The sequence below is a fragment of the Nylanderia fulva genome, unplaced genomic scaffold, assembly GCF_048542155.1.
Source record: "Nylanderia fulva isolate GAGA-0341 unplaced genomic scaffold, ASM4854215v1 Scaffold15, whole genome shotgun sequence".
In the NCBI taxonomy this organism is placed as follows: domain Eukaryota; kingdom Metazoa; phylum Arthropoda; class Insecta; order Hymenoptera; family Formicidae; genus Nylanderia; species Nylanderia fulva.
The window spans coordinates 4598631-4625916 of record NW_028189730.1 but is presented as its reverse complement, the minus strand read 5'-3'; the positions used below and the strand labels follow the sequence as shown (position 1 = coordinate 4625916).

General features: G+C 32.6%; 1 protein-coding gene across 4 annotated transcripts; it reads right to left on the bottom strand.

The window, feature by feature from the left end:
- Positions 1 to 548: 548 nt before the first annotated feature.
- Positions 549 to 25556, bottom strand: krz (beta-arrestin protein kurtz). Of its 4 annotated transcripts, XM_085480551.1 has the most exons (10): positions 25223 to 25556; positions 12004 to 12245; positions 11672 to 11885; positions 11132 to 11507; positions 9770 to 10063; positions 9011 to 9148; positions 7181 to 7324; positions 5260 to 5346; positions 4833 to 4979; positions 549 to 3561 (listed from the first exon to the last, which is right to left on the bottom strand). In XM_085480551.1, the coding sequence occupies exons 2-10, from the start codon at positions 12025 to 12027 to the stop codon at positions 3486 to 3488; spliced, it is 1500 nt and encodes a 499-aa protein (XP_085336677.1). In that variant the 5' UTR covers positions 12028 to 12245; positions 25223 to 25556; the 3' UTR covers positions 549 to 3485. The 4 variants fall into 4 exon arrangements, with proteins under 4 accessions (XP_085336677.1, XP_029166520.1, XP_029166519.1 ...); XM_029310687.2 differs by lacking the exon at positions 9011 to 9148; XM_029310686.2 differs by lacking the exon at positions 12004 to 12245.
- Positions 25557 to 27286: the final 1730 nt, after the last annotated feature.

Here is a 27286-nt window from a genome sequence, read left to right as displayed (position 1 = left end):
CTTATAGAGACCGGAATCCTTTATATTGACTTTAATTATGTCTCTTCGTCTTTGTCTCTCCCTCTCGGTTTTTCTTTATTTTTTTGTGCGGTAAAATTCTTCTTTATAATTCTGTGACTCTCTCCCCTTTTTAACTGGATGACAATAAAAATGTTAACGACCTACCATTTGCGATCATATAAAAAATATGCGCGCGTCCGCGGGCGAATATAAAATATACTCTCATTATACATAAGCTTGCACATATACATATACATTCATACACGTCGCTTAAAGCGATATAATTGAAGTGTCGACGTTCGACATTTTGCCGCACAATCGCAAAGGTTCGTCCACTTAATTAACTAGCTTTCGTTGAACATGCACGTTCCTGTTTTTTTTATTCGCGAAAAAACGAGGTAAAAGAATATGTGAACAGGGAATTTTTCTCTTTCCGAGAAAATCCAACATAATAGGATATTTAATAAAATAATAATTAAATGTAAACGGATAGGATAATGTTAATAATTTAATTTAATTCTAGTCAATAAAAGATATATCGATTTAAATAATATGTTAATATATATTATTTATTGTTACAGTACAAAGAGTGAATTTAAATGGTAAAATTATTTTTTTTATGTATTTTAATAATTCTCTTCTGCACATGTAAATTGAACTTTTACATTTATAAAAAAATCAATCATTTGCTGCACAAGTAATAAATAAATTTTATATAAAAGCTGTATTTTTATAATTGAAAAATTTGAATGGTAATTTATTTATATTCTCTCGATCGGCTTTTTTTTGCAGAAAGAAAATAAAAACGAAAATATTCGGCTTTGGTATGAGGAAATACGGCTGCTGCATTTTTCGTCATGCGTTTAATCTTAAACGCGCGACGAAGAGACGCTCGGTTATCTCATCTAAATACATAGTTTCAGTAAATGCTAAAGTGATAAAAAATACTATTTTTTCTCTCTCGCTCTTCCCGTGTATATACATACATATACATGTACAATGTTTTGTTTCTTCATGATTTTACAACTTGCTTCTAATTAATGTCACCGTTAATTAATCTTCGTTCTACCAACGTTGAATTTCGTTCATCGTTGACTTAATTTCTTTAGAACTTAAAATTAATAGTTGACAGCACAAATCGTTTTTCATACAATTTCCATCATTATTTATTCTGTCGTCTATTTTAAATTATTTAAATTGTGATAAAGAGGAAAAAATATAAGTTACTCAAAAAAGAATTATATTTCTTAAAAATTTGGGAAAAAATTATTTTTTAAAATTTTTACATAAAGAATTACTTATATAGGATGTCTGGTAATAATTAATTATTACAAGGCATACTATATATGCATAAATTACATTACTTTCAAATTGAGACAATTTTCGTATAGCAAAAGTATTTCGTGTTCGAAATTTAATTAGGCAATCGATGTGGAATTCTGCTAAATGAGTTTCTATTATCAATAAACGGGCGACTCCGTCGTGATTACGCAAATTTTTTTTTTTTTTTTTTTTTTTTTTTTTTTTTACCAATCAAAATCGATACTTACAATTGTGAACGACGGTGCTCGTTTTAACTTAATCGGGGGAACGATTATTATAGAAGTGGAAGAGGGGGAAGGAAAAAGGGGAGGAGGGGGAACGTGCAACGGATTTTAGTGTTATAAATCTTACAGTGTTATAAGTCCTACAAATTATTCATAAATACATCTATGAATTGACATCTGACATTTCAAAACGTCTTTTCCTCTCTCTTTCACGCACTTTGCCTGATTAAATTATATTATTATATTAACCCTTCTCCCTGTCAATTAATTTATTTTCACCTTTCTATTAATGCACGAGTATCCAGGTGTCGGCTGTATATTTTTTCGAATACAAAACCGCGATTTTCAAAATTTAAAAATTGCAAAATTTCAAAACTTTGAATTTTGAATAATTTTGGATACCTGTTCATTGACAGAAGGGTTAAACACTTCTCTTTGTAGGCTCCTCTTATTAGAGCACCTCAATTTCTTACAGATTTGCGGGATTAATAAATTTTTCATCCTCGTTGTGTGAGAATCGTGAGAATCAAACTTGTGTGTATCGTAGATTTTTTTTTTTTTCATAAAAATATAAAATAACTTTCTTCTCACTTTTTGCGGTTTTATGGGCTTTATATGTATTGTATATCAAACTGTATAATTTATTAATGAAACTAATTCGAGGAGCGCGCTTATACGGTTATTAAGTTCTGTTATTTTAATAAAATCGATGATTCGAAACTGACAGAGTTTCATATTCTCTCGCATTGTAACTTAAAGACGGTATATACTGGCCGTGTTTAAGAAAATCACACTTACTATGTAAAACTTCAAAAGCTCTCGCACGCGTTTCTCGAATTCGTATCGATTTCACATTTAATTAACTGACGATTTATTGCTAATTAATTGAACGAAGTGTCTAATTGAATCGTATTTATAAAATGCGAATAAATGTGTGTTTAATAAATTAACTGTAATTAAGAATTAATTGCAAATTTTAATTGTGAATTGCATTTTTTTTTTGTTTTTTTTTTTGTTTTTTGGAGAAAAATACCGAATCTTATTTTATACATAAATTACGTATGTTATTTCGCAGCTGCTTTCTTTCAATTGTTAAAAGTTTTACAACGAATACATCTCGTTAGCTAGATTTTTGGATGTTCTTCCTAAAATCAGTCTTCAGAGACAAAGCGTAAAAATAGCGACGGCATTGAACTCTCTCTCTCTCTCTCTTTCTCTCTCTCTTTTTCTTGTTCTTGTGATAAATATTAATCGCGCAAAAAACCGCCGCGTACTTTTCCCACAAATCAAAACCGCCATCCACAACTTCATAAATAACGACTTAATAAATTGTTGCTCAATTGTTTTAATAAATGATGAATGATAATAATGATGTATCTTAAAAAAAAAACGTCAGAAAAATTTATTCATTTTTCCGCGCTTTCAATGATTACATGAAAATGATATATTGTTAAAGAAGAATTTTCTCGACGCCATTTCCGGTATATTCGTATATATGTATTCGTTCCGCCTGTCTTGAAAAAATGCCCGTGAAAAAAAAGCGAGCAGCTTGCTTGAAAAATTCACCTCTCTCGTAACATAGATATATATATATCCTTTATATTTCTTCCGACGCAAATTTTTTTCCCTTTCGAAGCAGAGTTTCTGTATTTTTTTTTTCTCTCTTTCGCGAAAAATGCTAAAATGTCCGCCGCAAAACACGCCGGGGCTCGTCGCGTCACCGGGGGACATTTTGTACTTGAGGATATATAGGCAGGCGTCGCCGCAATAACAAATCCGAACGATGCGAAACGCTCAAGTCTGCCGTTGCGGCACCGCCGTTATTGGCATTATTGGCGACATTGTGCAGCTTCCATCTTGCGCGCGACACGGCGGTGTCAACGTACACGTGCGATCGAGCGCATCGATACGTATCGAAGAGGAGTCGGCGGAGCACGGTCAAGCTTCCGTCTCGCCTTTCAGCCTCAACCGAGCAAAGTCTTCGAAGATTATATCGTCGTCGCCGTCCGCCTCCCTGCGGACGAAGATTGAACAAAATTAATTGCCTTGGAAAAACAAAGCGTCTCTCGCGAATATTCTCTCGGGGGATTTCGAGAATTTCAATTAAATTTATTTTCTTATTATAGGAGATATAACAAGCGATGATATAACTGGAAATATGATTTACAAAATTAAAAAGTAAAAGAGATTGAGTTAAAAAGTTTTCTGTCTTAATCAATGTAGCGATAATAATTAATTAAATATTGCTTGATAAGACCCGAACTTATAAATATGTCAAGGTACTTTTATATAATTTCGACCAATACTAGTTATAAATTGTTTATTGTTAACAACGTTTTGACCATCGGTTTAGATTAGGTACTTTTCAAGTACAAGTTCTAATGCAATATAATGTTGAACTTGTACTCGAAAAAGACCTAAACCGATGATCGAAACGTCTTTTTATACAAAATTATATTTTATACAAAAAGAAAAGCCCTTGAACTAAAAGTCGGTAAAACAGTCATGATCAGTATCCTCTTAAGTATATAAATATATTTTACGGGGATTTTAAACGTCCTTGAGAAATCTGTTGGGTTTTCCTTTTATATCGACAAAATATGAGGTTAGATAAACTATAAATCTATTTATTGGCTATACGCTTTTTATCTGAAATTAGAACGTTTTCTCCTTTGTTAATACTGTAGCACAAGAATTTCCATAATCGTAAGAATTTGACCAATCGCGTTGATCGATTCTTACGGTTACGGGCAGCCGAATTGAGCAACGTGATTGATCGATTCCTTATATTAGGGTTATGTTTACGGTTACAGAAGTGTGCGTGCAGGCCTTTAATACTTTAATTTGAACAGGAAAAAGATTTATCAATCTGTATAGTCTCATATATCTTGGTTCTTAAGAATTCATAATTCTGTAACCAAGATATATGAGACTATACAGATTGATAAATCTTTTTCCTGTATAAATTAAAGTATTAATATTAACAAAGGAGGAAGCATTCTAATTTCAGGTAAAAGACAATCCGTATAGCCAATATAAGTAGATTTATAATTTATTTAACCTCATATTTTGCTAAAAAAAGGAAAAACAACAGACTTCTCAAAGACGTATAGGATCACCTTAAAGAGACACAATACTTTTCATTATGATTATATTTATGGAATTTTAAGAAATTTAATTTAAAAATATGATTTGATAATTTTATTAAATTTGTTATTTTATTTAAAAATTTGGAAATCTTATTAAAAAATAATGATCAAATATAAATTTTTTTAGATTACTTACGTATCCAGTTGGATCAGATTTGTGTCGAGCGGGACTTCACCGCTGTCAGTTTTGTGCGTAGGGCTTGGTCGAGCTGTGGACGGCACTGGTTCTTCCTCTTCCGGTTTGGGATGCATCAAAATAAAGGGCAGTTCCGCGACCAACTCGCTATTAATCAGAAAATGGGAAAACAAATATTTTAACATTTATTATAAAATTCCCTATATTAAATCTGTGATGTAACAGTTCTTAAACCTACAAAAATTTTCTAAAATAATCTTATCGATCTATTAAAATATTTTAAGTTACAAAAAGAGACACTTTAGAGACACATCTTGGATTTTCAACTCATAATATCAAAGAAATACTTGAAGATCTGACAAATTATTCAACTTAGATTCAATGTAAATCTTATTGTTAGTTCTCGAGACATTTAAATGAGACTTACCCTCCAAGAGCACCGAGGCAAAGTTTGACTTTAACTTTGTACTGAACGATTATTCCAAGATTCTCGCGTTGCGACGGATCAACCACACTGCGAATTAAATTTATCGTCATTACGTCATTATCATCCATTAACATTAATTAATACCACATAAAAGCTCATGCGTGATTAACTGTGTTATAGCTTATTCGTGCGGAGACGAAAAGAAAGGAAAATTGTGAATCGGATTTATTAATTAAACAAGCAAGCAGCTATTAATATATATAATATAATATAATATATAATATATAATAATGCAATATATACATATAATATAATATTATATATATATATATATATATATATATATATATATATATATATATACGTATACAACATTTATGTAAAATGGTAATTATATTTTTAGTCAAGCTATTAATAAATCTATAAGCTTTGCAAATAACAATTTCTAATATTTTTCATGCAAATTTACACAGGCACAATGCGGTGGCGATACCATGTTTTTCAACAACAAGCACAAGCAGAGGGAAGGTGGGATTTTGGTTTAAATGCCCTAAGTATCCTAAATCTTTTAGATCCTGGCTTTTTAATCTTTTTAATACCGCTAGAAATAAACGCCTCTCTCAAGAAATTTGGAAAGAATTTTTATGTTTGAAAAATATTTTTCTTAAAAAGAAAAAAACAATAAAGAAAAATTTAACTTTTTTGCTGATTTGCGAAATTTTTATGTCCGACTTTAATAATGGAGTTTAGTTAAATTTAATAAATGATTAAATTTTAATTTATAAAAAATGAAATGTATTAAATTTTATATAAATTAATTTTGTGTATATATATCACTAAATTCAATTAAACTCAACAATTAAAATTGGACATAAAAAAATTTAATAAAATTGCAAGTTGAGTTTAAGCTTAAAACTTTGCCAATGCAAAGTCCTGAAAAATTGAAAAGCCATTTGGATCTTAAGATCTATGGATATTAATTTATTAATTCTGATATTTTCTCTAAAAAATTCTCAGATGCCTAAATTTTAATCTAAAATATCGAGATCCATGGATCCATGAATTTAAGGAATTCGGGACGTGTGCGCATAATTTTTTTTTCCAGTAAAGCTGAGTGATATGAATTTCGCAAAAAAACAGAATGACACGTCGATGCCCGACAATGCCGGTTGCTTGCCGTCGCGTTTGGTGAATCGATCGAGAAATCAAAGAGAAATCGTAGAAGTAATCGTTGAGAAAAAGCGTTGTGTTGCACAGGCAGCCAACATGTATCTCCCGGCCATCGTGTATGGAAAAAGTGGAAAAAGCATTGAGAAAAATTCCCAAAGGCGTGTTCAGCTGCGCGTTGCGTGCGTAAGACACGTGTAAGTATAAATGTATGTGTTATACGTAACAGACACCGCCCGTATTCTTCTTCCACACATTTAGCATTAAAACGAGTCATATTCATCTTCGTACTATTTATTTTACAATTTTTTAATAATTTTTTTATAAATCTAAAGGATTTCAATAATTTATTGCTCCAACTTTTAAGAAATTTAATTATGAATTAAAAAATTATTAAATATATATTGTATTTTATATAATATATAAATGCTATATAATAATTTATATTAATTTTTCGAAATATTTAATAAGAGACATTATATTTTTCTACATAAAAAAGTAAAACCATTTTCATAATTATATACTACCATTTTACATGTACATTTTTTATACCAAAAATTAACCACAATTATAAAAAAAAATTCAAATCTTTTTAAGCCCCCTTTAAAAAATTAAACTCCCATTAATAAATATCTTTCTCGAGCGCTAAATGTGTGATTAATAACACGGTGCGGCGTAATAATAAAATCGTTATCATCTAAGCGTGTCTGCGTGTATGTATCTGTAGGCTTATTTCCAGGCATCGCATCCTTACAGGGTGCTAGACGCCAAATTGGTGTCCTCGTGTTTGAGCTGACCGTCGAGGGCGAGCCCCCATTTATCTTTGTTGTTGGCCAGGAGGGGTGTCAAGGTGAACACCTTGCTGAGCGTGAAACCCGGGCCCACTGGGCATCCCTCCCTGACATTTGAACACACAATCAGCATAAGTGTCAGTGCGCGTCACGTGCGGACCGAAATCGCGAAATTATCACCACTGTCGTGTAAACATCGTCGACAAAATATTTCGCTCTAATTTAATTTCCTATTAATATATTCACCATTGTAACTTACATTTATTATTAATGATATATAAATATTAGAATAATTTCGACAGTGAAATAAAATTGCAAGGTTTATTATGAACGATCCAACTGTCAAAAGTTTTGACAGTTGGGTCGTGCGTAATAAACCTTGCAATATATAAATATGTTTACATCTCTGTAAGAAAATTTATAGAAATTGTCTAATATATTAATCGAGATGTATAAAATAATGTTTAAACGATCATAATTTTATGATTTCCTGCCTGAGCCGAGAAAAATTCACGGAATTTCGATTTTGAGCGGAAATTCATGGTTAATTAAAATGAAACGGTCCGTAATATATGTATTTGTACGTCACGATAGTACAATATGTCAGTTTGTGCATTACACTGCGATACAGATTACGATTACGAGAGACGAGAATAAGGCAAGGACTTGACAATCTTGTACTTCAGTGCCTATAAGGGAGATATATATATATATATATGTATATGGAGTGTGAAACACTTACATGTATATTAATAGAAGAAAAGTTTATCTTAAGAAATGATAAAAATATATATCAAGAAAATACTTTGTTGATATAAAATAAAATATAAAAAAAAAACATTAGAAAAATTAATTAAAAAATTTAAAAATACATATTTAATATTATTTTAAAAAATAAAAGAAAGAGGGAAAGAGGGAAGCGGAAAGATAGAGAAAGAGAAAGAGAGTGCGTGTGTGAGAAGAGGGAGCTTTGCAAAGGAAATGAGACCACCACCGATCGAGATCCATACGTGATTACAGGCCACCACGTTAAAAATCCCCAGCACAAAGTCACTAAGAAGATACTGCCATTCCATTTTCAATTGTTTTGCATTAATAAGAAAAAAAAAAGATAGCAAGAGAGGGAGGCTGAAAATAGAGTCTTGTCTCTTGTGACTTTACTTTTTATGATGATCCCATAATATTTTATTGCTAAAAGCAGGAAGATGTAAAAGAAATGTTAAACTTTTCGAATGAAAAGAAGACTATTAAATTTAATGCTCTTTCTGTCTTTGTGTTCTAATTTTATTTGTCCTTTTGAATGTTTTATTGAAAATAAATTCGAGAGATCTGTAAGGAAATTTTAATTATAGCATTTCTGTATGCTTTTGTACTTTATTAATTCATAAAATAACGTTTCCTATGAGACTTATCAAAAGAATTAATTTAATCTTTAATTTCAATTTTTCTCACACAATCGTCCTCGAATGTCTTTTACGAGTTTCTATTTCTTCTGGTAAATGTATAGAGCTGCTCCAAAAAATTTGATAGATCACGTCGTCGACACGTCTCATCTTGATGGCACTCGAGTACGACGAATTCACATAAAGTCCGTACGTTTGTCACGAGATATCGTCGCGATAATGGCCGCGTTAAAGTGGAAGAGAGAGAGAAAAACTACGCGACTCTGCACATTTGGCCGCTTTCCAGCCTCCCCGTTATCTTTATTTTCTTTTCCCCCTTAATTCCCCGGGCCAGAAAAAAAAGATGAGAGAGTAATGAGGGAAGCAGCGAGCTCTTAATCTCGCACTCACATTGTGCTAGACGCGAGGTTGGTGTCCTCGTGTTTAAGCTGACCGTCTAGAGCTAGGCCCCGCTTGTCTTTGTTCTCGGCAAGCGTCGGCCTTAGAGAAAACACCTTGCTCAGAGTGAATCCTGGCGCTACCCCTATACTGCCAGTGCAATAATCTTATTTTCCTGCTCGTCACAGTCCTGCTTCTTTTTTTCGCGCAAGTTTTTTTTTCGCTAAAAGAAACTTTATCGCAGCCCGAGCCGATTGTCCGCGAGATCTATTAGCGTCGCCGATGTTTTTTTGAGAATCGTAATCAACATTAAATATGAATCGCCTAGATTATTATATGTATAATTGTGTAAAAAATGAATTGTTTGCTCAATTAAACAAATTTCGATCGTATTTTTATCGTAATTAAAAAGCGATTTCCGAAAGTAAAACAATTGCCTTGAAGGTTTAATTTTTCTGTCAATAATCAGGTATCCACATGTTAAAAATATATTGGAGTTTTTCTTCTAATTGATAAAAAGACAACGCATACAATTATGCATTGACAGAAACATGAATTTAATTTCTTAAGAGTTTTTGGAAATTAAGAGATTAATTAGAAATTAATTAGATATGTGGAGAAATTAATTGAAGATTTATGTCTCGAAAATCGTGACAATTTAACTCACGTTGGGTTTTACTAAACCGAAACCGCTTTTCTCTCGCCAAAGTGCGATATCGTCGTTCCTATAAGTAAGGGAACATAAAAGATGATCGGCTGGAGAATACTCACTCGCTCTCGGCCTCGGCGACGGTGCACTTATATTGAGCCGTGGAAAACAGGCAGATATCTGCGAACTGCCTAACCGACACTTTTATCTTTTTCACAGTCCGGTTGCTATTGTTCGCTATGTGCACGTTCACAGCTATGTTCTCGCCGTGATGATAGAGTTCCTTGTCGAGGGAGGCTTCCAGATGCAGTTTGTTCGGTGACATCATAAACTCCTTGCTGACTTCGACCGAGGGCTGTTCGCCCTGTTTCGATGGCGCGTACATGATCTTCCTGATCGCCAGCCTAACGCAGCTCCTGTCGAATAAGTTGAGTCAGTTGATCGATAAAAGTAATAACTGAATTAATTAATTGACGCTTTAATAATTAAATTATTATGGACACAAGTGTTTTCTATGTTATAAAAAAGAGATTGGATCAAGAAGAAACATTTCTGCTAATGGATAATTTTTCCTGGATAGGTACCAATTGTGTGATTTAATACATTGCACTTCAACAATTTTTTCTAGCAGTTGCTGGATACTGAACATTTTTTCTCGTTATATTTCAGAGGGTTTTCTAATACAAAAGCCCTTTGTATTTTGTTTGGGGTGGAGACAAGTTCCAACATATAATTGTTTTAAACATTTAAAAGTTGCTTTGGGTTCATTGACAGAAGAGTTCAACAGGAGGTGTTCCAACATTAAATTGGGATTCGTATACTTCCTTTTCCATCACATTTCAAAAGATTTTCGAATACAAAGGCTCTTTGTATTTTGTTTTAGATGGAAAAAAGTTCCAACATATTGTTTTAAACATTTAAAAGTTGCTTTAAGTTTATTGACTTTGTATTGGGTTCAACAGAGCTTTCTCCAACATTAAATTGGGATTTGTACCTTTCCTTTTTCATTATATTTCAGAAGATTTTCGAATACAAGAACTCTTTATATTTTGTGTCGGGTAGAGAAAAGTTCCAACATATAATTGTTTTGAACATTTAAAAGTTGCTTTGGGTTTATTGACAGAAGAGTTCAACAAGAGGTGTTCCAACATTAAATTGGAATTCGTCCCTTTTCCATTATATTTCAGAAGAAGGGCTCTTTGTATTTTGTTTTGGGTGGAGAAAAGTTTCAACATATTGTTTTGAACATTTAAGAGTTGCTTTAAGTTCATTGACATTGTTTTGGGTTCAACAGGGATTTTTCCAACATTAAATTGGGATTCGTCCCTTTTCCATTATATTTCAGAAGAAGGGCTCTTTGTATTTTGTTTTGGGTGGAGAAAAGTTTCAACATATTGTTTTGAACATTTAAGAGTTGCTTTAAGTTCATTGACATTGTTTTGGGTTCAACAGGGGTTTTTCCAACATTAAATTGAGATTCGTACCTTTTATGCGGTTTGTCATCTTGCGTCTCACCTACAAATGCCTTAAGCTCGTAGTCGACGCCACAGGGTTTGCCGGTGTCACCTGGGGCCGGTTGTAGGGTAACCGAGGCTGGACAGTGGGGCGGCAACTCGAAGTAAAAGGGAAATGCATTGCTACCCAACTTCTTCATCAGCCTCTCCTGCAGTCGCGTCAGCTCCCTGGAGGTCTGGGATTCCTGAACCACCGGATAGATCTGCTCCGCCGCTAGATAGAGGTCCTTGCGAAAGGTCAATCCGAGGACATCGAGATCCTCCCTCCCGTACTTGAACGCCGCGAGAACATGACCGAACACCTTTCGCTCCTTTATGTAATCGGGATCGATCAGGACGACCCCGTCTATGAATAAATAAAATCGAAAACCTCTCTCTTATCGCGTGGTTCGAAGAAAAGATGAAGTCACGCCGTGACTTAAGCAACGCAATCGTTATTTTAGGAAAAATACATTATGCAATCGTTTTCTGTTTCAGAGCGTGCATGGATTAATTATGATGGATACTTGCCGATAGGATCGACGTGCGTGATGTGATCGACGAAGTCTCTCTTGCCGAGATAGACTGTGATCTTGCCATTGAGGCTGGATTTCTTGAAGACACGAGTGGCCTGTCGCTTGTTGACACTGTCTATAGTGTCCATCGCGTTTCTTTTGGGGCTAACACTGGCTCCTAACTCATTTGAATCCTCAGCATCCGAGAAGTCCGACTCTGAGCTCTCCCACTGGAAGATCATCGAGACGAAGCCATTTATTAATCATATTTCGAAATTGTATTCTATAAAATGTTAGAATATCTTTCCTTTTTCGACTTTTTTTATTATAATTTTTTTCTAGATTTACCTCTAATGTATTCTCTCCTTTCATTTTGACGCAGGTATTTATATTTATTTTTACTCAGTTAATGTATAATTACTAGACAATTATGTCATTAAACACTTATTTTATAAAAATGTGATTCTATTTTGTCAAATTATATAATTTAATTATATATCATATAATTTTTTGCGGTATTATTGTCTCTCCTTTCTGTCCTTTTTCTCTTCTTATATATTTATCTCCAAGAATTCTAGCAATAATAAATTCTGTAAAAAAAAAAAAAAAAAAAAAAAATAATACATACAATCTATTATACTTTTAAAAAAATTTGTTTGTTATTCGCTGCTGCATTTCGAGAAGCTGTTTCTTTATTTAGAAATTCACCATTTTAAAAAAAATTTGTTTTATCTATTATCGTGCTCTTGTGTATTGTCTTGCGATAATAAACTGTTTGCACTGTATTTTTTTTTTTTTTTATATTATGTATTCGAAATGCGATCGCGTAGTGAAAGATGGCGGAGCGCTTCGGGGCAACGTCAAGCTTGCTACTGAACCGCTCCAGCAAATGGATGTCAATTTCAATCGGCGCTCAAATAATACTTAATACGATAATGCCGGTACATAAATTCGTACTCGCGGGGTTTTACACGCCGCGTGCCGCCATCGGTTACAGATGCACGGATGACGAATGTAACGCGAGATATATAACATGAGACGAGATGTTGTGAATCTCCTATACAGTGTGTCCCGCAAATTATAATTATATTCTTTTTAGAATTTTTTGGGGAAAATCAGAATTTTTTCTTTTCTTTGTTATATACTTTGTTGCGAATAAAATAACGTAATTTTGGTTTAATTGAGATATACAAAGTTTTTTTCCCTCATTAACAGCGAAATTTACTTTGAATTAATCGAAGTATGAGATTGTGTTACCCAATTTATATCTATATATTTGCCCTTATTTAACAGTCTTTCTATCAAGTTGCAGATTAAATTACACTTGAGGAAAAATCGATACTAACTTGTTATGGAAAAAGAATGGTCAATTTCATTGAAACAATATCCTCGCTGTTTAATTTCCTCGTTATTTATACCGCGTTAATTAACTTATTCTTCTCTTATCAAAAGAAAATATCTTGATGTTTAATTTATTATTCATCCTTGAAAGAAAATATTATTTTATTTAGTTTACAATTTTAGTACGCTTTACATTTACTTTAAAAAAATTATTCTACTGTATTTAAGTTCTTTATTAGATTTTCCAATATATTCGGTTATTAATTAGTAAAAATATATATATATGAAGATTTGTCACACTATATATATATTTTTATCGTATATTTCGAGAACGGAAATATTTTATTCATCAGCTATTTCTCTCCGTGACACCATGTATAATCAAAAGCATGCGGGAATATAAGATTGTGCTGTATGTCCACTGACGATGTAACGGGTCAGCGGAAAGCAACGGGGAACTTGCGTACGCATTTGACGTCACTGTGCCAAATGTTATCGCAAAGCATCAAAATACACGCTCCATTATCAATTTGTGCGCCATAATCAGCAGGGACTCTCAAGTATCTTCCGCATCGCCAAAATAAAGTGAAAACAGTCTCGGCGAGTTTCGTTTATTTTTAAATAAAAAGAAGTTTTATTTATTCGATGTATTTATGTACATATCGACTTTGAATTATGTTAATTATGTTAATCAAAATTTTACGCCAGAAACCACGTAGAAATAAAAATAAACTTATCGCGAAACTCTGTAGCGTGTATAATATGTTTTGATACTTCTATTCTCAATCGAAAATAGAAGAGAATACCACGTCAATTTTTTCAATTACGTAAAATCAAAATTTGAAATAGAAATTTTATGGAAAAAAATTTTTTTTTGTAAAATTATGTAATATATTCCGTTATATTTTCAATCCTGAAAAAGAACGAGATATGAGTATTATATTAATCTAATCTAACCTTTCATCGGATAATTTTTTAAAAGTATAGTACCACGTCAATTTTTTTAATTAAATAAAATTAAAATGTTAAATAGATGTTTTATAGAAAAAAAATTTTTTCTGTAAAATTATATAATATATCCCGTTAGATTTTTAATCCTGGAAAGGAACGAGAGATGAGTATTATATTAACCTAACCTAACCTTTCATCGGATAATTTTTTAAAAATATAGTACCACGTCAATTTTTTTAATTAAATAAAATTAAAATGTTAAATAGATGTTTTATAGAAAAAAAATTTTTTCTGTAAAATTATATAATATATCCAGTTAGATTTTCAATCCTGAAAAAGAACGAGAGATGAGTATTATATTAACCTAACCTAACTTTTCATCGGATAATTTTAAAAAAATATATAGTACCACGTCAATTTTTTAAATTATATAAAATCAAATGTTAAATACAATAGATATTTTATAGAAAAAAAATTTTTTCTATAATATATCCCGTTAGATGTTTAATCCTGAAAAGGAACGAGAGATGAGTATTATATTAACCTAACCTTTCATCGGATAATTTTTTAAAAATTATGTTAATTATGTTAAAATTTTATGCTAAATACATTTTATGGGAAAAAAAGATTATGTTTTCGTGAAATTCTGCAGTATAATATACCTTATATTATCTTCAAAGCTAAAAATAGAAGAGGGTACGTGTTATGTTAATCAAACTTCTCATTGGAGAGAATTTTCGTCCGTTATAGTTATTTGCAATTCTCAGCTGACGATAGTCCTATAATTTGAATAATTCAGGGCAAAGTTTGCATGCTCAATGGACGGAAGTTGGGCTTACGATTCATTTGACGTCACTCACATGTGTTATCTGCATGCCCTGGAATAAATGTTCGGCATCGCTGGCTCGAACAGGCGCTCGTTATCGCGATCCCCCATAAATCAAACGAATGCAAAAGAAAAATAAAAAGAAGCAATTACGCCCAGAAATATAAATTAAACTCGGCAAACTTCACATTCACTTTAGCTTACATAGTATTTAAGTATAGCCCTCCTCGTTTCCCCCACTTTCCGTGTTTATTCATTCGCGATAATAAAATCAAGAGTCCATTAATTAATTAAAAAGAAAGAGATATAGCGGCGACTTAAATTAATATAAATACATACAAATATATTTGAGCAATATTTTATTAATATTTATTTAGTAGGTTTCAACTTATATATCTCTCTTCCCCAATTTGTCAAATTATCGAAGATAAATCAAAATTGATGAAGAACAAATCGCTTAATTCGCGAGCGCTTAATTGTCTGTTTCAATTACGATTTTATTCGCGTTTCGTTCGGATATTAAGACGATTAAAATGACAATTGAGAGAAAGAGAAAGAGGAGCGTCGATATTAATTCATTTGATGCGCATTATATTTCACGTTTTACACTTCAATTATCGCGCGCTTCTCCCCATATTATTTCTTCTTCTATTATATCGAGATGACTGCCGGTCAATTTCAAGAGTATATACACACAGTCCAATTATTCTCTAGCAGATAATCCGCTATTGTTTAACGAGCCTTTTATTATACCGAATTCGAGGCCTGATTGCGCTTTTGATGGCGAATAAATGACGTAGAAACGGGACAGGAGTAATGGCATCGTATTCTAAGTCGCTCGCAGTTTATAGAGCTCTTATAACTTATTGCCGTGATTCTATAACCGGCGCGAAACTACCAGGAATCATACTACTCAATCGCCGCTGACGTCATTATTCTGTATACAGGGTGCCCCTGACTCATATTTAGCTTTTCCGATTGAAGAGACTTCAATTATTCAGAAGCCGCTCTGTTCCATTCAATATTTATCTCAGTTTCGAGAGATTCGCATCATATAACGAGACGATTCTTTTGACTGACGCGGAGTCGAGAAAGTTAGGTTATGTTATATGCGAGATGCTTCTCCATTTCTCGGATTTAGCATGTAATATATATAACCTTTTGTTGTGTATTTTAAATTGTGAAATGAAAAGAAGTATTGAAAAATGCTTGAGACGAGAAATAGGTTAAAATTAATTTTAGAGCAAGAATTTTTTCGACTTTGACAAGTCGAGAAGAATTCGTGGCAATTTTTTCGGACGCTGCGTTTAGCTACAAACACGTGAAACGATACTGAAATTCAGTTTTGGTATCTTGAGACGTTCGGCAGTTGATCTTGCTGGAAATAACTTATTTACGCGAAGAACACAAATACACACATACACAAACACACTTATTACTCAACAAGAGAGAGAAAAGATATATAGAATATTCCTCAATATTTTGTCTGTCAATAGCGATCAGTTATTTTTAAAATTGTATAAATATTAATTTTTAAGAAATTAAATGATTTTATCTTCTTTTTATATAAATATTAAAATAATTTAGAAACATACTCTCTGGAAAAGATAATCAAAATTAAATTGGAAATACGAAAATAATTGAAGATTATGTTTATAGAGAATATAATTTTTCATTATTTTCACTAATTTATTAATATTAATAAAATAATATTCATTTTACATTATTGTACATTACGTTTTCTACCTTCTTTCGAATAAAGTTATCGCGATAATGTAACGATGTGAAAATTTCTACGGGACGATAATAATCCTATATATTATCGGATCAAGCGCGAGCATCGCGACTTACTTAAGTGAGAAAAGTTTCGATCGATATTCACGATATACTCTTTTCATTCATGATTTTAGCCCTTCTGTCAACGCATAACATTTCCAACTTCCCTTCAGTATATGGATTCTCGGATGTCTAACTGCTTCTTTTATGACATATCGCGCGACAATTTTTTATACATTATATTATATTATATTATATTACAAATTATATTATTTTGTATATTATATTATATTTTATATATTATATTATTTTATTAAATATATATATTTTTATGTATTTTATTTTATTATATTATTTTATATATATTATATATTAAACAATAATATATAATATTATATTTATATATATTATCATTATATATAGTCTCTCTATATATTATCTATTATATATTATATATATTCTCTATCTTTCTATTTTCTCTATCTATATCTTCTCTCTTCTTCTCTTCTCTCTATCTATCTTCTTCTTCTCTCTTCTATCTATTACCTCATCTTTTTATTATATACATATATTGTTTTTATACATTTTTAATATCGAACATTCTCTTCTATTATATTTGAGAAAGTTCCTTGTATTTTATTTCGGTCCTGACACATTTTTGCTGCTTAAAAAAGCTGTCTCGGATACTCGAATATTCGTTCATTGACAGATGGGAAAACTTCGAAGAATTGAGAGGCGAAATATAATTTTTTCATACTTCTATTAGCGACGTTCAATTCTTCCCTCTCGCGTATATACCGGGGAAAAATCGCGCGGTGGGAAATTCAGCGATGGAAATTTTCGCACGCACGCGCGATGAAAACCGAACCGCCGTCGTGTGTTGCACGATTTATTAGCCATTATCTGGCGTATTACGCGGCGGGCCGTGTTGCGAGCTTTTGCGTCGCGCGAGCCTCCGCGGTCGGGATGGTCCATGATAAATGATAAGCCGTATTGTTAGTAACGCGTTACCCGGCTTCGTGTAATCCCAAAAGATCGAGGATAAAAAAATGACTCTTTCAACATCTCATTTTGTAGAGAGAGCGAGAGAGAGAGAGAGATCAGCTCAAGTTTGCTATGTTTAATTTAATTATAAGATGTCTTGTTTCTGAGAGGCTCTTCTGTATCTATATGTGTGTGTATGTGTGTGGCAGCTTCTCCATTTTAGTCACATTAAATTATGACGTCAAAGGCAATTTTTCTTTTGCGTCGAAATAAATTGCTTCTCAAGCTTTTATCAAAATCACATATTAGAAAATATAATAATTTTTTATTATAGCATGTTCAAAGCATAAGAAATTAAAATTTATTTAAATTCTACAATGTTTTACTGTGGTAATTCTAAGAATTAATTTATAAAAATTTGACTTTAATAATGCTAATAATTAATTTATAAAAATGTTTATATTAATAATAAAATATTCCAAGCTTTTCTCAAAATGGCATATTAGACGCAAAAATATAACAATTTTTTTATTATATTTTTATTATATTTTTTTATTATAAGAAATATTGAATAGTCGGCCAAACTAGCTCAAAATTAAAATTTATTAAATTTTACGACGTTTCGACCATGTGATTGTAATCTTTATATCAAGTGAAAAAAACGCTAAAATTATTATACAAAAAATTGTCAATAGAAATACATACAAACAATAATTAATAGTAGAAAAAGTTACTTACAAATAAACAAATTTCGAAACGTCGTGAAATTTAATAAATTTTAATTTTAAGCTAATTTGGTCGACTATTCAATATTATTTTTATTATATTTGATTATTTTTTATTATTTATTTTTCTATTTTTTTATTATTATGTTGAAAGCATAAGGAATTAAAATTTGCTTAAATTCTACAGTATTTGTGACTGCGTATACAGTAATTCAAATAATTAATTTATAAAAAATTGACTTTAATAATGCCAGTAATTAATTAAAAAATGTTTCTACTAATAATAAAATAAAATAGAAAAACATATTCGTATACGTACTGTCCTGTTAATATATTCAACTATATATATGTAAACGCGTAAATGATCGGTATTGAATGCCGCAAGGCTAACAGGTGCTCTTCCTTAGTTTCTGGTTTTGCAACAATTTCAAATATCCTTGACAGAACTCCGTCGGAAATCTGTATATAAGCGGCAGAATTTAATTTCCATACACATCACTTGTACATCATCGCGTCTCGCATGCTTGATACGCGATTCGATAATAATTATTAAATCCAATAATCATCGAAATAGCCATGTGCGTTGATATAAAACCGATACTTCATATTACACGCGATCCGATAATGAAAGAAAATTTCAAATTCAAATATCTCCCTTGGCATAAATTTATTGAATAAAACTCAAGTTTTAAGGAGATACAATCTCTCTTTCTCTCTCTCTCTGCGTTTCGATGGCCTGGATTTTATTTTTTTTCTTTACGAACTTTGCCTCGAAGAGGCAATCACATCGAACCGGAATCGGAGTTAACGAAGTTAGCGCCCGTAATTTCGTGTGATTAAACTATTCCGGATTAAGTTAAGGCTCTCTCTTGCGACTTTCCAGAACACAGAATATCGATCCGAGAGACGCCGCGTGCACTTTGACCACCCTGTAACCTCGTGGGATATTCAACGGCGGGAAAAAATGATACGATGAAAGGGAGAGAGAGAGAGAGAGAGAATAAATGGTTTCTGGAGAAACATTGCATTATTTGTCGAATGGCGAAGTTACACGCAACTATTTGTTTGTTCGAGCAAAAAAAACATATGTATATAATATACTTTGTCAAATTATTTATTTGAAATTATTGTATAAGAATTATTTTATTAAACGCAGATATTTATTTTTTCTCGAACAAATAAATAACTATGTAAAATTTTCGACAAATATTGCAACGTTTTTCTAGAAACAATTTTTCACCTTCAGAAAAATATATATATTTATTTTTTCGCAAATATAAATATATATATATATATATATATATATATTTGCGTTCAATTTGAAAAATACTTGAACAAACTCGCTTTGTTTTTATTTATATATATTTAATAAATTATTTTATAAAATATATATTTTATACAAAAAATATGTATTTGTTTTAATATATAATTTTTTTTCCGGATCCAATAAATAGCTGAATAAAATTTTGCCACTTTATCCGATAAATAACGCAATGTTTTTCCAGAGAAGCAACTGTTTCTCTCCGGAAAAATATATATTATATATTTTTTAACAACACAATATATACGCCTCCTCCATCTCGGCCAATAGAGCCAAACGCAATGTTATTGCAAAATTTAGGAAAGAAAAATTGAGAAATCTGGGACTTTGTATGCTATGGTTGGGATCTCAAAAATTCCCCTTGTTCCTCCCTTAACTTCCCCTGTAAAGAAATAGGCGAGAAAAATATTGGTCCGAAAGTCGGCTGAATCGGGAATATATATTTTTTCTTGAATAAATAAATTGTTAAAATCGAGTGCAATTTAATATATAATAATAAACCCTAAAAATTGTAGTATCTTAAACAAACAATATTTATGATTTTCGACGTAACTAATATCGTTATATATTTTGTATTACACGTGCAGGCAAAGTGGCACTTTGTGTGCGTGTTTTCTGTGCGGAAAGCGGCCGATTTCCCACGCCGCCATCTCGCGCACAGAAAACGCGCACAAAACCACTTTACCTGCACTTGTAATACAAAATAGTATGTGTATCAAGTGCGGAAAGTTGACAATTGGTCACGAGTGCGCGGGATGGACGCACGAGCCGAAGGCGAGTTGCTTCTCTGGAAAAACATTGCGTTATTTGTCGGATAAAGTGGCAAAATTTCACTCAGCTATTTATTGGATCCGGAAAAAAATTATTATATTAAAACAAATACATATTTTTTGTATAGAATATATATTATTATAATATACTATTCTTCACTTTTCTCTTCGTTTGCATACCGTGAATAATAAATATTTAATACGCTATCACATACACGCGCATTGTTAATTACGCTTGAAGATACAATTGTGCATTCGGTAAAGAAGCAACGGAGGATGAGAGGTTTAATTCAGAATGGGGAACTGTTGCATTCCATTCACGGGCGGATACATAACAAATGTCTTTATTATGAATAAAAGAGATGAAATCGATAGGCAATTGGCTTCGGACGCGTTTATGCATTGTGCGATTCGCGCTAATTGCCTCATTTAATCGCCGTGTCTTTAGCAATCCGGCTATCGATCATCGATAACGTCAAGGACGCCGCGATGAATTGCGATGATAATGAACGGCAAAAAGAGAAGCGCGATTCATGTTTATATTTGATCGCTACGGAATGCGCTTATCGCCGCTGCAAAACGCGCCTCGAGGGAAATCTTGTTTGTTAGATTTAATTGAGGAAATAATAAAATAATTATAAACGAAGAGAGAAAAAAATATAAGCGAAATGTATATGAAATTGGTGAATTTACACAATATTATTAAAACTAATAAATTTTAATATATGAAACAACTCTCTCGTAGAATAAATGAAAAAAAAAATGGATATATATATATATATATTTAATAAAAAAATTAAAGAAATTCAAAATAAATTATTAAGAAAGATGAGAAAATAAAACTTTGCTTTATACTGGTGGTACCCACAATTAAACACATTTATATAAGTTATATTATAGTTTATGTAATGATAGTTGCTTGATATATACTTAATGACGATGCAGCTTCGTGATATTAAAAATTATGTAACCGTTCTAATATGAAGTAAGCTTCTTTAGAAAAATATTTTCTTTTCAAATCTTTTATATTTAATCAAATATAGCATCGTCGAATTTAACGACGCATATTTATTTGTCGTTAATCATTTATCGCAGATATCGAGGTTTACATTATTTTCTTATCGAGGTACAAGAGAGGGAAAAAAACAAATGTATAAATCACCCTGGAGTAGAGAAAGAACGGAGAGGATTAAAAAGTGCATCCGTCAAGTTTCTTGGCGATATTTTCCCTTCGAGAGAAACTTATCACAAAACGATATCTATCAACGTCAGCGTACTTTTTACAGGAATCCGTGTCGATCTTGAAACTTGCGACACCAGCAGCGTCGGTCGAACAACGACGTAGTCCAGTAAAATTAGACTTTGATTTTATAAAAATTAGGATCAAGCTGAATTTTTGCGGATACCTTCATTTCGATGTTCTAATAAAATTCTGAAAAGTACTTAATTTCATCTAGAACGTCTTTTTATGGGGGATAAGTTTTAGTTTCTTGCAATTATCTCGAAAACTATCAATTTTTCGAGAAAAATAGTTATCATCAAAATTGTAGCTTTAAAAATTCTCTACAGAAAGGGTTACTATACTTTTTTTCGCCCAACGAATCGTTTTTTGAGTAAAACGTTTGTTATATAATTGTTGACTTAATTTGCTCTATATCTTCGAAACGGTTAATTCCACGAAAAAAAATATAACAACCTTTTTTGTAGGGAATTTTATGAGCTACAATTTTGATAATAATTATTTTTCTGAAAAAATTCGTAATTTTCGAGATAATGGCAAAAAACTAAAAAAAGAACACTCTAGATGAAATTAAGGGTACTTTAATTTTTTGTCATTATCGCAAAAACTATCAATTTTTCGAGAAAAATAGTTATTATCAAAATTGTAGCTTATAAAATTTTCTACAAAAAAGATCATTATACTTTTTCTCGTACAACTAATCGTTTTTCAGTAAAACGTACGGTAAGGTTGCCACGTCTGTAGTTCGTTATATAATCGTTGACTTAATTCGCTCTATATCTTCGAAACGGTTAATTCCACGAAAAAAAGTATAATAAACTTTTTTGTAGGGAATTTTACGAGCTACAATTTTGGTAATAACTATTTTTCTCGAAAAAATCGATAGTTTACGAGATAATGGCAAAAAACGAAAAACTCACCCCCTTTTACCCCCTATGAAAAACGTCCTGGATGAAATTAAGGTCTCCACAAAAATTCAGCTCGATCTTAATTTTGATGAAGAAATCAAAATCTCATTTTACTAGACAACGGGAGAAGAAGAATAGATAAACCGCAAGCTCGCTCGCGGATGCATTTTCCGCCGGGGGTGCAATTAACGTCACTTGGAGAAGCGAGCGTTGAAAAGCGGTGTATACGTGTTTGTTGTATATCGATCGAGAGACGCGCGATATATAGAGAGAGAGAGAGACAAGACACGAGACCCAATCTGGGGGGTTCGATTTTCGATATATACGCGCGGGTCAGAAACCACGCGCGATTGTGGATGCAACATTGATGATGTCTCTCGCCCGTGAGATAACAGGTTAAACGTGCATCTCGCGGCCCCTATTCTGCTCCCCCTCTTCCTCCTTTCCCTTCACCCTCCCGCCCTTGTTATCGCGTGGAAGAGAGAGAGAGAGAGAGAGAAACTACGGCTCGCATCGATAACGATAATCGGCGCCGCATCGCTCGTGTCGACGGCTTTTATAAATGAGCATTTTCGGGTGAATGCACGCCGTAAATTCTCATTCAGGATAAACAAAGCCCGTGCGAGTGCCGCTGCGCAGGAATTACGACGGTGTAATATTGTAATAAAAAAAAATTTACAATGTAAAATCTATTTTATTACCTTATTGTTGGAAATTTCTGTCAGCTTATGAACAGACATTTTTTATTTAATGTACATTAAATTAATTCGATAGCAATTAAAATTATTACTCCTTTAACTGCACATTTTACGATATGTTTATATAACGAATTAATTTATTTCACTATAACACCACAGTAATATAGTTTGATGAAGTCTCATATAAAGGTGTTGAAATAAAATATAGGAATAATAATAATGAAATAAAATAAATAAAATGAATAAATAGTAAATATTAATGAGATGAAATAAATAAAAAAAAAACGGATAAATAATACATGAAAATAAAAAAAAATTAATAAATGAATTAATGTTTATTTGGCGCAGAAAAATAACGAAGAAGAGGTTTTTAAAGAGTGTCAATATTGAATTTGAATTAAAACAAAGCAAAAGAATATTCCCGCGAAAAAAAGGAGAAAGAGCTGCGCCTATGAAGAATAATTGAATTATTAAGCTTGTCGGACGATCATTGAAAAATTCGTTATCTAACGTAAACCATTACATAAAAAGATACGTAAATATACGTGCCATTGTTAATCAAGATAATTATCGTTACGTAATCAACTCGCGCCAAGATAAAAGTGAAAAGCAAAGGATGGATCCGGTCGAAGACAGGCGCTGAATTCTCTTCGATAATAATTAACGACGATCATCGGAATGTTGACCATTATGGTAACAGAGGCATAAAATTCTTCTCTTCTACATAATTCGACGCGCAGTTCGAATGTATAAAACGTCGCAGTTTCAAAGAAACAATTACACATTTTATTTCTAATTAAATTAAATTAAATTTCTATTTTAAATTAAATTTCTATTTTTATTTAATTTAATAGAAATTTTTAATAAATTTCTATTAAATTAAATTTTATTGAATACCTATTTCCATTTAATTTAATAGAAATTTTTGACATAATAATTAAATTTTTATTTAATTCCTTAGAAATTTCTAATATAATAATTTCTACGAAAAATTAAATTTCTATACGCGCGTATCTACTATATTCACCAGTGAAATCCCGAGAGTCCTTAGACCGCCAGGATCGTCCTCGGGAAAGTCCACGAGGTTCCTTGCATCCTGCTTCGGAAAGTTCGCTCGTCCCAAACCGGATGTGGGATACGCTGTTTAACGTCGTAAACACAGACAATCCGGACGCTTTGCTCCGACATTCCCGCAATAAAGAGTTCCATCCGGATTATTTCCGCATAAGCGATTACAAGAGAACAAAACAATATGGCATCCTTTATTTTAGAATCGCGACTGGTTAATTTCCCCTTCTATATACGGCTTAACATGTCTAAATTTTTCTGGACAGGCTCTAAATCCTAGAATAATCGTTCGTGAAGTTTTAATTAACAGACAGTAAAAAAAAAATTTTTATACAAATATCTCCTAATAATCCACCATTTTTTAAATTGTGTCATTTTTAATTATTGATTATAATTTTGGAAGTAGAATAAAAGTTCATAAAACTCGACGCAATACTTTTTTTCAGCTTCCCGAGGGATCATATCGCACAGACAACACGCAATATAATAATTATAAACAATTAAGAGCAGGAAGAAAAAAGAGGCGAGCGCCTTTTATTAACGCGATGGAACTGTTTACCGAGCGCGCGCACACGCACAAACAAACAGACACACACACACGGATAGAACGCTGCGTGTTGCAGGTCACTTTGGTTTTTCGGAGTCGCCAGGATTCCCGGAATTCCGGCTGGCTGGCGTTCCGTTGGAATGACTCAAAGCAAGAGACGGGACCGACGAATTCTCCCTTCCCTCGTCAAACACTCCTACGAGATATATCCCTTTTCGGAGGAGCCGGACCTCCCGAAAAGCCACGATATACGAGCCGGCAATGAGAGAGAGAGAGAGAGAGCGCGAGAAAAAAGGAGCTCTTTTTCGGAGCAATATAGGTCTCCGAGTGGGTCTAACTTTTTGGGGGATTTTTTCGAGCGACCTCGAGAGCAGGAAGAAATAAAACGGGAAATGACTCCGCTCGACCTTACCTAAGGTCCCTTCGCTGATCCGTCCGCGGGCCCACACCCCTGCTCACGGGATGATGCCGCTTCTTCGTCTGGGGACCTCTGTCACCGTCGCGACGCGTCGCGACGGCGCCGACGCTCGCCCGCGTGTCACGCGACTCCCTGCGGCCGCACCGCCGTCTTTATTTATTTCGCGAAGGGCCGCGCGCACAAGGTCGATGTGTCCCGCTGGGTCCCGCTCATCGGTCGGAAACGCGCACCGTGGTTACTGAATCGAAGCTGCGAGCACGTCGCCCGACCCCGAGATCCAGCGCCTTCTGGTGCGCCTTCCGTTCTGCGTGGCGAGACACTGCGGCTCGAGAGATCTGGGGATTTGTCCCCGTTTCGAAGCCTCCCACCTGAATCCCGAGGTGCCTTCGATTGTTTTTATGATGGCCGGCCGCAGTTTTTATTTTATAAAATCGTGCGGAAGCGGAGTGGGCTGTGGATGGAGGGTGGCGGGAGAAATAATAAATTGAATGAGTAATTTCGATTTTTTTTTTTCTAGGAGAATTGCAACTTGTCCAGATAGATGGACAGGAAGTCACTAGCAACTAGCGAGGGCGATCTATTTTTTTTTTTTTAGCACTTTTTTTATTTTTCTCGATATTTTAAGGGAAACGGTTGTTAAATAATTATATTAAAAAATTTAATTTAATTTAATAATGTTTATAATATAATATATAGATCACATTATAGCGTTTTGGCTCGCGCTTCGCGCGAATCTTAGGCATTTTTTTTTTTATAATTTATTTTTATTAGACATCAAATAATTAAAATGAATTTGCCAGTGATAAATTGAAATATGATTTATTAATTATTTGACCTGATTGGCCGATACAAATTAAATAATCAAGTTTATCTTGAAACACTGCAATTTTTTAATTATAATTTAAATTATAATTATTAGGAAACAAATAAAATTGTTTTTGACAGATTAACTAATTAATTATTTAGTATTTACCATTTTCATATTCGTCAATTTCTCTATTTATTTCGCTCTGTAATTTTTATCCATGATATTTTTTTTTGTTAAAGGGATACTGCCGTTGTTCTGTTTTACCGGCTTTAAGTTAGGTTAGGTTCACTTTTTATTGAATGATAACACAGATTAAAAAATCCTACACAATGGAAGTACTGATAATAATACATACATAATTAATTTAATTTAATGAATTTTTTGGCAGGCTTTTAATTTCATTTTTATTACTCCTGTATTAGTTTTTCATGTCATCTTTATTGAGAGCACCATATTTTGTGCACAAATAAACTACAGAACTTTTGTATTAAATAAGTATTGTTATGAGCTGATGCAAGAGGTCGATAAAGAAACTATAATTTTTTAACTTTTATTGTTTTTAAAGAAGAGCCTTGAACTCAAAGTCGGTAAAACAGTCATGGTCAGCATTGCCTTAATCAATCTGTTTGTTTCACGAATTATTTTACAAATGACAAATTAACATGTGAAACCAGCATGTTTATATAGTCATTTATTAAATAATTTACGTTCAGAAGTATAAACTATTTATTATTATTACACATAAGGTGTCTTTTTTTAACGCTATTGAATGAAAGTGAGAATGTAATAATTAATGAAAATAATGGCACTGGACAGAACGAAAGAGATATAGAAATTGACGAATATGAAAATGGAAAATACTAAATAATTAATTAAAACATTTTTATACAAATTTCTAGAAAATTAATCAATAAATGCGTGAATGCGTGAGTGAGTGTGCGTGCGTGGGCAAAACTAAAAAACCACATTATTAAACATTCCCGAAGAATTTACGAAATTGTACAAAATTTATGAAAATCTGTCAATGAATGTGTAAATGCGTGGGTGGGTGCGTGGGTAAGAAAAACTAGAAAAACAAAACGTAATAGCCATCCCCGGAGGCGTTACAGTCTTAGACATACCCTTTCGCTGGAATTTGATTGTGCGCCGGAATATTATTTTGCGAAACTGCAAAAATAATTAAAAAATTGACTATCAAAATTTTGTTCCCTCCCCAAACTTTGCACCCTACGCTGGAGCGTATATTGCGT